The sequence below is a fragment of the Giraffa tippelskirchi genome, chromosome 1 (genome assembly GCF_054371585.1).
Source record: "Giraffa tippelskirchi isolate mGirTip1 chromosome 1, T2T-mGirTip1v1.2.pri, whole genome shotgun sequence".
NCBI classification, from domain to species: domain Eukaryota; kingdom Metazoa; phylum Chordata; class Mammalia; order Artiodactyla; family Giraffidae; genus Giraffa; species Giraffa tippelskirchi.
The window spans coordinates 18,763,849-18,777,115 of record NC_137275.1 but is presented as its reverse complement, the minus strand read 5'-3'; the positions used below and the strand labels follow the sequence as shown (position 1 = coordinate 18,777,115).

General features: G+C 50.7%; 1 protein-coding gene across 1 annotated transcript in view; it reads right to left on the bottom strand.

The window, feature by feature from the left end:
• SCD5 (stearoyl-CoA desaturase 5) overlaps nt 1-12,699 on the bottom strand; it is a 169,480-nt gene extending 156,781 nt beyond the window's left edge. The window contains exon 1 of the mRNA XM_081583375.1: nt 12,205-12,699. Within this exon, the coding sequence (XP_081439501.1) occupies nt 12,205-12,448 (244 nt within the window). The 5' untranslated portion in view covers nt 12,449-12,699. The remainder of the gene's footprint in view (nt 1-12,204) is intronic.
• Between the last annotated feature and the right edge of the window lie 568 nt (nt 12,700-13,267).

The window sequence follows — 13,267 nt, the reverse complement described above, 5'->3', positions numbered from 1 at the left end:
CTTAACCATCTGTAAAAGCTTCTTATGAACATATTTATTAGAAGAGTAAATTGACAAACTACTCCAGGGAACAGTTATGTTTTAGGGATTCATTTCTAATTTCATGCATGGAACTTTTACATTAAATTGTATATACTACTTGGGGAAAATCACAGCTGTTCCTTTGAGTTATAAAAGGAAGGTAGAGACCAACTGGACATGGAACAGACTGGTTCCAAATGGGGAAAGGAGTACATCAAGCTTGTATATTGTCACGCTGTTTATTTAACTTATATGCAGAGTACATCATGAGAAATGCCAGGCTGGACGAAGCACAAGCTGCAATCAAGATTTCCAGGAGAAATATCAATAACCTCAGATATGCAGATGACACCACCCTTATGGCAGAAAGTGAAGAAGAACTAAAGAGCCTCTTGATGAAAATAAAAGAGGAGAGTGAAAAAGGTGGCTTAAAACTCAACATTCAGAAAACTAAGATCATGGCATATGGTCCCATCACTTCATGGCAAATAGATGGGGAAACAATGGAAACCGTGAGAGACTTTATTTTGGGGGGCTCCAAAATCACTGCAGATGGTGACTGCAGCCACGAAATTAAAAGACACTTGCTCCATGGAAGAAAAGCTATGACCAACATAGACAGCATATTAAAAAGCAGAGACATTACTTTACCAGCAAAGGTCCGTCTAGTCAAAGCTATGGTTTATCCAGTAGTCATGAATGGATGTGAGAGTTGGACTATAAAGAAAGCTGAGCACCAAAGAATTGATGCTTTTGAACTGTGTGTGGCGTTGGAGAAGACTCTTGAGAGTCCCTTGGACTGCAAGGAGATCCAACCAGTCCATCCTAAAGGAAATCAGTCCTGAATATTCATTGGAAGGACTGATGCTGAAGCTGAAACTCCAATACTTTGGCCACCTGATGTGAAGAACTGACTCATTGGAAAAGACCCTGATGCTGGGAAAGATTGAAGGCAGGAGGAGAAGGGGACGACAGAGGATGAGATGGTTGGATGGCAACATCAACTTGAAGGACATGAATTTGAGTAGGCTCCGGGAGTTAGTGATAGACAGGGAAGCCTGGTGTGCTGCAGTCCATGGGATCGCAAACACTTGAACGGGACTAAGTGACTGAACTGACTGAGAGACCAGCTCGCTCTCTCTCTTTTTTTTAACATAATGCCTGACTCAAGACTATAGGAAATTAATTGCTTGCTTGATAAATGCTTTATGATGATAAGGTGAAGGATGCTTTTCGAGATAGCCTTGCTCATTTAGGTCACAGGTTGCATTTACAATCATTGTCTCTTTAGGGAACCAGGCTAAAACCAATACAGTCTGGGATTCCCCCAGTGGTCCAGTGGTTAAGACTCCGAGCTCCCAATGCAGGGGGCCTGGGTTTGATCCCTGGTCAGGGAACTAAATTCCACATGCCACAACTAAAGACCCCGCATGCCACAACTAAGACCTGGCACAGCCAAATAAATATTTTTTTAAAAAATTAAAAAAGTAAAACCATGACAAATTGTGAGTGCATGACAGTATTCATACAACAGACAGAGATACAGAAATAAAACTATTTTAAACCTGAGTTCTAAACACTATTCTTATACCTCTTCATTTCTGAGTCCACTGGTATTTGATTTTTTTTTTTCCCCATTTCAAAGGCAACCTCAGGATATTTCTACAATCCCTAAAGACCTTAATGACCACATCAATGTCACCTACATGTATAGAAAGTAATGACCTGCTCCTAACAAGCCACCCAACAACCACCTACAGACAACGATTAATCACTGACCTTAACTCGGCACTCTGCATGCAGCCTTTGACTCAAAGGTTTACACAGCAGCTACACTACCACCTGCTTGACACATTTCTCCCATGTCTCATTTTTAAAATGCACTTTGCCATACTCTCTAGATAAAAGCTAGTGTTTCGTTTCTCTGATTACAGAGTTAGCCTTTTCCTCCAAAGTAATTGATGCTTCATTTCTAGGTTGTTTGTGCAGATAAAAAGTAGTTGCTGGGTGAGGTGACATGGGACAGAAATCTGGCTGTGATGCCATCAATGACATCTTACACCACTGTGTCACCTGAAAGATGAAGACAAGGATCAGCCAAGAAAACCATTCATTGATCTAGGGAAAGTGCGTCACCATGGAAAATGCTAGGGAAGAACACATTCTAAGTCACTCACTGTCCATCTTTTCCTCTTAATCTCATTTTCCCACAAGGTATTTAACAATTCTCTGTGCCCAGAGCAACCTTCCCCAGCCCCGTTTTGTCCCATAAAAAACCCAGAAGAGTGACAGAGAATTCTGCAAGCTCCTTACTGAAGCCCGGGTGACTCCCAGGTGGACATGGATGCAGAGGGGCATGCAGAATCCTGGGGGCACTGAGAATGACTTCTCTCTCCCTACTCCACCCTCCGAAATCACATGGAAAATTCTCTTACAGGAGGAAAAAAAAAACCACTTCTATAGTTGGGCCAAAACGAAAACTTTCCTTAGAAAGAAAGGCCACACAAATCTAGAAAAATGGTACAGATGAACCTACTTGTGGGGCAGGAATAGATGTAGAAAATGGACATGTGGACACAGTGGGGGAAGGAGAAAGTGAAAGTGAAAGTCACTCAGTCACGTCTGACTCTCTGTGACCCCATGGACTATGCAGTCCATGGAATTCTCCAGGCCAGAATACTGGAGTGGGTAGCCTTTCCCTTCTCCAGGGGATCTTCCTAACCCAGGCATTGAATCCAGGTCTCCCGCACTGCAGGCAGGTTCTTTACCAGCTGAGCCACCAGGGACGCCCAGGGGAAGGAGAGGGTGGGATGAACTGGGAGATTGGGACTGACATATACACACTGCTATGCGTACAACAGACAGCTAGTGGGAACCTGCTGAACAGCACAGGGAGTTCAACTCTGTGCTCTGCACTGACCTAGAGGGGTGGGATAGGGGAGGTGGGGGTGGGAAGGAGGTCCAAGAGGGAGGGGATATATGTATACATGTAGCTGATTCACTTTGTTGTACAGCAGAAATTAACAACAACATTGTAAGGCAATTGTATTCCAATTTAAAAAAAAAAGAAAAGCCACACAGACATCAAACTCATTCATTCAACTCTTCCTTCATCCACCATGTATATGAAGCAGAGACCATGTTTCGGGGCCTGGGGAGGCAGATATGCCAGGAAAGAGCTCAGAGCCTCATGGAAAAGGCAGACATTGACAGCTCACTGTGATGACAGCAGGAGTGGGGACAAGCCAAACCGGTAGGGAGTAGAGGGGAAAAGCACGTAAAACATGAATCCAGGGCCTTCCCATGGAATGGAGGCGACACCAATGAGGGGAGGTCAGGAGAGGGAGTGAAGGCAGGCCCTGGAGTAGAGGTGCTGGCTGTCCCAGCAGCCAGGCCCTTTTCTCCCTCCCTCGGAGCCTGGGTTTTGTTTGGTTCTTAAATCCCACCTCATGTGGCACATGGCTCAGAGGCCAACCCTGATTAGCTTGAATCCCTTGTCAATGATGGCTTAACACGGGACTGGGGACCCAGTCCTGCTGATGATCCTGAGGAGACATCAGCTGTGAGACAACCAGGAGAGAGTGTCTCTGGTGAAACTTCAAGAAGGGGGAGCCTCTCTCTTCTTCTGTAGGACATGGTTGTAACTGCTGGAAATCTGGCAGCCATTTTGCAACCACGTGGAAAACTAAATTCCACAGGACCGCCACGGCAGAAATGAAATCTGCTCTTTGATGTCATTCCTGAGTCATTCCACGAGTGCCCTACCTTAGGATTACTTTTCTGTGAAATTAGAAATTTTCCTTGTCTTTTATGGCATACTGAGTTTTGTGCTACTTGCAGCCAAAAACATCCTTTGTGGAAGGTGGACTTTTCCCCAGGCCTCCTCACCTTTACCAGTTCATCTGTTAAAGAGGCAAGCTGAGTTCCCAAGGGCCATGCACTGAGCCTCCCTGTTATTTTTCCCCAGCTCTACTCAAGAAAATAAAAATAATTTTCTAGCCCATGAATTAAACATCACGGCTGCCGGCTGAAAGATTTTAGCAACAGCCTTTTGCTGGCAAGAGAAGCAGGATCCCAACATGTTCTAAAATAAGCCACAAGGAGGCAGGAGGGGAGGAGGGGACACCAAGGGGAAGAGGCCATTAGAAGGACAACGGAAGAGTTGGCAATTCCCACTTGTGTCCAGTTTCTCTGACCCGTCAGCCTGTGGCCCAACTTGACAGTGTTTTTTCTCTAAGTTCAACACAGACAGGTCACCCGGAGGCCTTATCAAAAGGCAGGTATTGATTCAATAGGTCGGGGATGGGGTCTGACAGTCTTTCTTTCTAACAAGCTCCCAGGTGATGCTGCTGCTGCTGGTTGGTGGACCACAGCCTGCTGGGACTTGCAGTTCAGCCTTTAACCGGCTTCCCAGCTGGCTCTAGTGGTAAAGAACCTGGCTGCCAACGCAGGCAACAAAAGAGACGTGGGTTGCATCCCTGGTTTGGGAAGATCCCTTGGAGGAGAGCACGGCAACTCCCTCCAGTATTCTTACCTGGAGAATCCCATGGACAGAGGAGCCTGGTGGGCTACAGCCCACAGGGATGCAAAGAATGGAATATGACCGAAAGGACTTAGCACGTAAGCATCAGCCTTTAACAGTAGGCTGCAGAAATGGGGAGCCAGACGTAGGAAGGAGGATAGTGAGAACTAGCTGTTTAAACTCAGGTTCCAGGGAGGAAGGAAGGTCAGATGAACCCCCTACATACCTGTAGGAAAGAGAGCAGACGAGCACAAGAGGAGAAGAGCACCCTGGGTCTGGTATGCCAGCGCTATTATACCCTTGGGGGCACATTAGTAATCTAGTCCTGGGTCAGTACCCCCGAGTCTGTGAGCTCAAAGGCCCAGCTGAGACATTATTCCTAGCTCTCCGTGAACTCTGGCCACCCTGAGGGGGAGGCACCCGGACCCACTGCACACTCACTCTAAGGTGTCTGCCCCAGGGTCTTTCCTGAAAACCTTCAGGCTCACTCATCCCACCAGCATGCATCTGGTCTAGAAATCACGTCCTCAGAACCACTGGTGTGTGTGATGGGTGAGCAGAGGTGAGAGGCAAATAGAGGATGAAGGGCAGCCGCTCCACCAGCCCGATATCCTCCCAGTCCCGCTGGTCCTACCAACTGCCTACCCTGGATCCGGCCCCGATCACCTTCAGCCTCAATGAATCTTCAGGTCCTGGACTGGCCCTGCTCTGGCTCTTCTCTCTCCCCTGGGGACCTCTGTCCTGTGGCTACAATGCCATCTCACCCAAACCCCTCAGCCGGAGTCTCCAGCCAGATTCAGTTCAGCCACCTCCTTGTCTTGGTTGTTGTTTAGTTGCTAAGCTGTGTCCAACTCTTTTGCAACTCCATGGACTGTAGCCTGCCAGGATCCTCTGTCCATGGGATTGCTCAGGCAAGTATACTGGAGTGGGTTGCCAGTTCTTTCTCCAGGGATCGAACCTGCATCTCCTGCATTAGCAGGTGGTTCTTTACCACTGAGTCCCCTGTGAAGTCCCCCTCCTCTAGGGCAGGTTGGTGCTCTGACTCCCCCAGGTTGGTGCTCTGCAGCTAAGGCTGCCTTGGCGGTTCTCACCTCTCTGTCTCCCCAATCGGCCTTAAGTGCCATGAAATCAGGGAGGGATGGCACGGGTGCCTGGCAAGTCATGGGTGTTAATAAGGGTAACTGAATTTGGAGCAGGGAATTAAATGCACCAGCTGTGCATCAGAAGCACCTGAATGCCTTAAAATAATAATAATAATAAAGTCAGGGCCTCCCTCCTAGAGATTCCAGTTCAGTAAGTCCAGGTGGGGGCCCAGGCTTCTGAACACTGTAAAGGACATCCAAGTGATTCTGATGTTTTGACAATAGTTGAATGGAAAAAACTGAATGAATTCGTGGGTGAATGAGTACATGACTTCATGTGCAACTGTGAGGATCTCTCCCGTGGCTTGCTCACACTCAGGGTGAACAAACCACGGGCATTTACAAGGGAGGAGAACGGGTCCCTGCTGTGGTGGCCACCAACCCATTGCCAGGGGAAGCAAAGTCAGAAACCAACTACTTTATCCGTGACCAGGGCTTTCTGATGACCAGGGTTGGGGAGGGGCGGGTGGTGGCTGGAACAAGTCCTAGCCGTCAAGGAGGAGCTGAAGGAAAGGAAGAAGCGAAGGGAAGTAGCAAGGGTCAAGTTCTCTACTGTCTTGTTTCATTTCACTCCAGCTGCGAACTGATGCTGGCTGAGCTGTCATTCTCACTGGGCAACTGGGGATGCCGAAGCTGGAGAGGGCGACTGATGTGCCCAAGACTGCACCTGGGGGGCTAGGCTTTGAACCCAGACCCTCAGAGCCCAACTCCCATACTCTCAACCCCAGGGTGGTGCCACTTCCACAGAAACAGGACACATCACAGCAGAGGGGTGGGCAGACTGCCCACCAGAGAAGACAGGACATCAAAATAGATGCTCAACAAGAATAATGTCAGCCAAAGATAATGGCGCCTTTTATAAAAAAATTTCTGGTGGCTCAGACGGTAAATAATCTGCCTGCAATGCAGGAGCCCAGGGTTCAACCCCTGAGTTGGGAAGATCCCCAGGAGAAGGGAATGACTACCCACTCCAGTATTCTTCCCTGGAGAATTTCATGGACAGAGGAGCCTGGTGGGCAACAGTCCATGGGGTCACAAAGAGTCAGACATGACTGAGTGACCAACACTTTCACATTGTGTCACCCTTCTGTAAATGTATCACTGGCTTTTTTAAGCAATTATTGTAATTTTCTACAATACACAAGTCAGGGATAAGATGAGAACTAAATGTTACACAGGAAAGGTCGTGATGTTTTATCTGGATTTAAACATTGTGCATTATATTGTAGCCACAAGAACTCCAGGTCCCAAACAGACAGACACTGAAGCCCTGTGAGTTCCCTGATGCCGCCCCCGCTTTGGGGGTTAGGAGCAGTAGAGAGAACTGCCTACCCCGCAGCTCCACTTTGACATTTGCCCTGATGCTTAAAGGAACTTCCAGCTCAATATTATCACCCCTATTTCAGAGACCAGGAACCCACGGCTCACACACTGGAAAGAGACTTGCCTGAAGCTGAACTAAGAGGCAAGGCTGGGATCTCAGCCCTGGTCTCTACTCTGCAGAAGGACTTCACATTTCAGGACTTCCCACTGTGCAGTTGGCAGTGACCTTGACCAGTTTTAGAAGAAAAAAAGAACCGAGTTAATAATGTTAATCTCAACCTATATTTATACTTGTTGAGACTATGAAGCCAGTAAAAGCACACTCCATTCTCTGTACTCCACCCAGCCTGGGGCGTGGCCCTTAGTGCTTGCCCCGTTATTAAAAATGGAAGAGTTGCAACAACGGGCTGGGAATTACAGACTTTAAAGGGAAGTCTCATTGATGTTTTTCAGTTTTTTTAGTAGTTTGAACATTAAAGTTTTTTTTTTTTTTTTAAATGACTCAAGAAGACAAATGTGGGAAAAATTCAACACTGAGAACCTAAGACATTTAGAGAAATGATTAAGCCCTGTTTTTACAGCAATCGTAACTGGCTCTGCTCAAAAAGTCCCAAAGAAAACACTAGAGACCAGGTGAGTTGTCCACTGAACAAAAAGATACTTATTTACAAAATAGTGACCTTTTAGAGGAAAAAGGGAGGAAGAGAGGATGAAAGAGAAGGGAATGAGGGAGGGAGGAGGAACAAGGCTATTTGTGTTCATTTCTCTTTGAAGACTTTGAGAAAGAACCCTTGTTTCCCAAACCAAAGCAATCTTTTCCATGCAAGAGAGGCAATGAAGCCACGTTGTATGCCAGTTTTGTAGAACTGATTGTGCTGCAAGAGGGCCTTTTTTCCTTCTACTAAAGAAAATAAAAAGCCAGTATCAGGACCAGGAATAATAAGGGCAGCTAACAATTACTGGACATCAGCCAAGGGCCAGGCACTGTGCCAAGGAATTTACACCTATTATCGAATTTAGTTCTCACAACCTCATGAGCAAGAAGTATCGATCTATCCATTTTACAGGTGAGAATGTTGAGGTCTGGAGATGTTCATTTGTCCCATCAGGCTATGCAGTTGGTGAACAAGTAGGAGAGCAGGGATTCACATTCAGAGCTGTTTCTCTTTTGAGCTGTGCTCACCCTAGAAAACCTGGAGGTGAAACGGAAGTCCATGGCCACGCATCCTTGGAGCTCCTCAACAATATTAGGGATTTGACAGAAAAAAAGAAGCACGACTCAACGAAGACGTTAGGACCATTGAAGGTGTGGATTCAGGCTACCCAATGCCTGACAGAAAAGAGCTCATCCTTGGGTAGCTCACAGGATTGGACAGAATTTGACTGGTGGACCAGCAGGTTCTAAACCCCTGCCTCTCCTGACCCAAGCTCCTGCCAGACTGCCTTGTCCACCTCTGCCACATCTCAGCTTCCTCCCATAGGCTGGGTTTCAGCAACCAAAAGAGCACCAGAGAATCCTCTATCTACTTCAGCAATGGACACATTCAGCCTGGGGCAAGATGGAAGGCTGAGCGCTAAAGAATTGATGCTTTCAAACTGTGATCCTAGTGAAGACTCTTGAGAGTCCCAGGGGCTGCAAGGAGATCAAACCAGCCAATCCTAAAGGAAATCAACCCTGAATATTCATTGGAAGAACTGATGCTGAAGCTGAAGTTCCAATACTTTGGCCACCTGATGTGAAGAGCCAACTCATTGGAAAAGACTCTGATGCTGGGAAAGATTGAAAGCAGGAAGAGAAGGGGGAAGCAGAGGATGAGATGGTTGGATGGCATCACCGACTCAATGGACATGAATTTGACCAAACTCTGGGAGATGGTGGAGGACAGAAGAGCCGGGAGTGCTGCAATCCATGGGGTCGCAAAGAATTGGACACGACTTAGCAGCTGAACAACAATTACCACAAGATGGAAAGGAGCCGGGAAGACGACTTGTTTCGCATGCCTGATCCTCTCACTGAGGTGGTCATGATGTCACCAAGGCATATTTAGGGGACTTGAATGACATTTCAAGGGAAACCAGAAAAGTTCCTCATGTTTCTGGAAACCAATGGCCAGAATGCCTAGATATAGGGCAAAGCTTGCTGGGAAAAAGCACTAGGACTTTGGCCTTGAATCATGACTGCTGCTCCTCACTCCCTTATTCTACTCATCTTGGGATTCAGGGCATGAACTAACTGCCTCTTTGGTCAAAAATCCTCAAAGCAGGCCCATTTGTGAGCTCAAGCCTTCAGGTGAAGATTTTTCCTCCAGTTGGAGTTCACATTCTGTCCTTGAAACTCATAAGCTCATCCCTTAGGACCTGTGGGCACCGAGAGCGTTCCATTCTGACAGCCTGCCCACTCAGAAAACTGCAAGGATAAGAAGAGTAAACAACTTGCTCTGGCCCCGAGGAGAGTCATAAAAAGGCGGGGGATGAGGCAGTGGAGGAGGTTTGGACTGAACAACTTGATGAGATCTTTCATGGATGACATTTCACCGCCAAGCAAATTACTCTCCGCACACTGCACACCTAACACATCCTCTGCTGGGTATGCTGCATGGATGCCTCCTGTTTCCAGGGCAACCATACCTGGGGTAGAGGGTGGCAAGAATGGATGGGCTGGCTAAGCCTTATTGCCTTGACAACCCAGGTCCCTGAAGTGGATGAACAACCCACTGGTGCATGAGCTCAGCCCTAACACTAGACAGAGCCAGTGGGAGTGAGGATGGAAAAGGCATCCAGTGGGGAGAAATCTGTAGCTCAAGGCACCGGGGTTTTCAACAAAAATAATCCTGATCAACAGTCCTCCGGGAGACCTTAGCCATCAGCACACCGATCTTGACTGTCTCTATCCCTCACTTCTTCTCTCACAAGATATCCATCAGATAGCATTCACTTATTTGGAATGTTTCTAAGTCACAAGTTTGGATCTTGAAGCTACAACATCCACCATTGTCTGCTCTTTTTGGGGGGGGGGGCAGCAAGGGGAGTAGGAGTGGGAAGGGCAATGAAGCCCAGGTGGGGAGAGAATCAAGATTTGGGGAATGGAACTGATGAAAAGTAGCTAAAGCAGACGACTATGCAGGGAGGCAGAAGGATGGGCCTGGCAGCATCACCACAAAGCGGATCCCAGACTCCTGCAGTGTGTTGACTTCTCCAGGGAGCTGGAGGAGTCTGGGGCCAGGATGCTATCTTCCAGCCAAGGTCTTTCAGAACAAAGATTCTGTCTCCACCACCATGAGTGGCCAGGAAAGGGCAGAGGTGACTTGGCGAACCTGGAGAGGAGGCCTTGTCCTTGTGGCTCCTGGTGAGAGGCCAAAACCAGGGGATGGGTGGCTGTAATGGGTGGAGCCTGTGGGCCTGTGGAGCTCCGGGCATGTAAGACAATATTTTAAGTGCTCACTTCTCCCTGAGCTCTCTCTGACACTGCAGTATTAAGACTAAGACCTAATCCCCTGGTGCCAGGAGGGCTCTGAAGTCCAAAGGCACAGTCTTTGGACTGGGGAGGGGGGGAGAGGAGGGGTGCAGAGGGAGTGGTTCTAGGGGATACAGCGCAATAAGAGCTTTGGTTGGCTGGTGGAGGGAGTGTGTCCAGGAAGCAATGGCTGAGCATCTTAGGATCTAATCATCTAGAGGTAAAGGAAGAAGGAAGACAGGAGAATGAAACCAATACATAACAAAAAAGATGGAGAAAAGGCCACTGAATTGAGGAAGTGTACTGGCATTGGGAGAGGTTTCTCAAAGCTTTCAGGGGACTTTCAAAGGTTTCACAGATTCCCAAAGACCCCTGCCCCTCCCAACATTCCTCAACTCTGCTCAGCCACACACCCTCCCCAAGAGGCACCCATCTTCTGGAAGGGTCTGCTTCCAAGAGCAGAGACTGCAGAGTTTCAAGGGAAAGCTTAAAACCGAGTGGCCCCGTTCTGAACCCAGGCACTTGGACCTGGCACTATGCCAAGTCAGAAGCTTTGCAGAAAGAGGTCTTCATATTTTCATCCTTCTTCTTCCCCTTTGGAAATAAAAGTAGGTTGTGTTTCTCCTGCACCCTCCCCCCCCCCATTCCTTGCCCATCTCTGGACAGGAGACCTGAAAGGGCTTTTTGGATTACTTCTCCAGATTCTCAGCCCAGGATAACAAAGCCCCCAGCGCCTTTTTGTCCCTGCTAAGGTGGCCACTACAGTGACTGAGGCCAAAACCAGTTACTGGGGCAGGGGGTTTGGAAGTGGTTCTGAGTCAGCCACTGGAGTCATGCGGGGCAGGCTCTGAAGCACCCCCGGCCCCCAGGAGCTGGGGTGGGGGGCATTGGAGGGGGAGTGGGCTCCGGGGTTCCCTCCCATGCTGGCAGGGGTGGGGGTGGTAGGAAAGTGGGTGGCGTGAGGGAGAGCTACAGGTGCGGTGACAGACTGGCCCCTGGTCAGAAGGGGACAGGCCTGGGGGGGTCTGCACAGCCACCTCGGAGCTTTGTGCTGGGCCAGAGCTCGCCGAGAAACTTCTGGGACCGGAAAACTGCAACTGGGCACAAGAGATCCCGGAGTGGGTAGGGACAGGGGCCTTACAGGGGCAGGAAGGGAACTGGCTTCTTCAATCTCCTGCGAGAAAATCAACGCTGAACCAGTGCCGGTGGTCTCTCCACCCCCGCTGCAACCCCCTTTCTAGTCCTTCACTCGGCCTCAAGGTCCGTGGCCCATGGAGGAGACTGAGACGCTGAAAGGCGGCCGATAGGAGCGCCCCTGGGACCCGCAGGGGCTACACAGTCACCGCGTTGGTCTCCCCGCCCTGGAGCCCGGGCTTGGCATCCCCCTTCGCGCGCCTCTGCGCACGGCGCTGGCGCCGCAGGACCCCGAGTCCCTCTCTCTCTCCATCCAGGGGTCGCCAAAGGCGCCTACTCAAGGAGACAGCGGAGGGGGCAGAAGTTGAAAATACCTGGATAGAAATACCTTCCCGTCCCAAAGGCCGGACAACTACAGGCCTGGGGGCGGGGGGCGGGGGTCGGGGGGGAAGAGCCGGGGGAGCAGGAGAGAAGGCGAACCGAGAGCCGCTGGGGCTCCGCACTACCCGCAGCAAGCGGCGACCCGCGATGTCGCGCGCCCCGGAGTCGCCGGCCTCGCCGCGCCTCGGTGCCCGGGGGCGCAGGGGGGCGAAGGAGGGACTACTCACCCCAGAGCAGAGTGAGCGGCTGGGCTTTGGGGATGAGCACCAGGGAGTACACGGCCGCCAAGTGGAGCAGGCTCATCAGGAACACGTTCCTCCAGACGATGTCCTGCCGGTGCCCGCGCGCGCCGGGCCTCTCCGGGCCGCCGCCGCCGCCGCCCTCCGAGCCCTCGACCCCGACCCCCGCACGGATCTCCTCCTTGGCGCTGCGGAAGGGGACCTTCTCCGCGTCCACGGCCGGGCCTGGCATGGCTGGGGAGACCTGGGCGACCGCGGCAGTGGCAGCGAGCCGGCAATCTCCGGGGCGCGGAGCTCTCCGGTGGGGGCGGCGGCTTCTGCCTTTTTTTGAGGGGATGGAGGGGCAGAATCTCCGGCACCTCCTGTCCCCGCCTTCCCGGCCCTTCTCTGCTTCCTTCTAGCTTCTTCAGGCGTTCAGCGTGGCCTAAGGATGCCAATCTTGGCGCCCGGCATCTGTTGCTGGCTCATCACCCGCTCGGCTGCAGAAGAACTCGGCGGCGGCGAGGAAGAGGGGGCGAGCGCGCGGGGCGGGAAGGGGAGCCGGGGGAGGGGAGGGGGTGTGGAAAGAGCCAAGAGCGCGGCGGGGGAGGGACTGCTCGGAGGGAGCGGGGAAGAAAGACCTGCATAGCTACAGCCAATCAGGGTCGCCCTCGCGGCTCTTAAAGAGAAAGGCGCCCCCTTGGACTCGGCTGCCCGGGCTCCCCGGGGCCGGCCGGGGCAGCCCGCAGGGCAGTGGGCAGCCTCCACCGGGGGCGGGGCGCGGGGGATTGGGTCGAGGGGGTTGTGGCTGCAAGGTCAGGGAGCCCGCAGAGCCTCCAAACCACTTGTGCTGCTGCTGCGGTGGTTTCCCGAGTTCCCCGAAATACCTTTCCCTACTGGAAAAGACTTCTTCTCCCCCTCTTTGACGCTACAGGCTGGAGAATTTGCAATCCTGTTCCCAAATCACAGCACAAGTTAAGGCCAGATCTGGAATGAAGATCAGAAGTTCCTGTGTCTCCCGGCTCCTATGGCTCTGGGGCCTGTGTGGAGGGGATGGAGGCAGCCCCTCGCT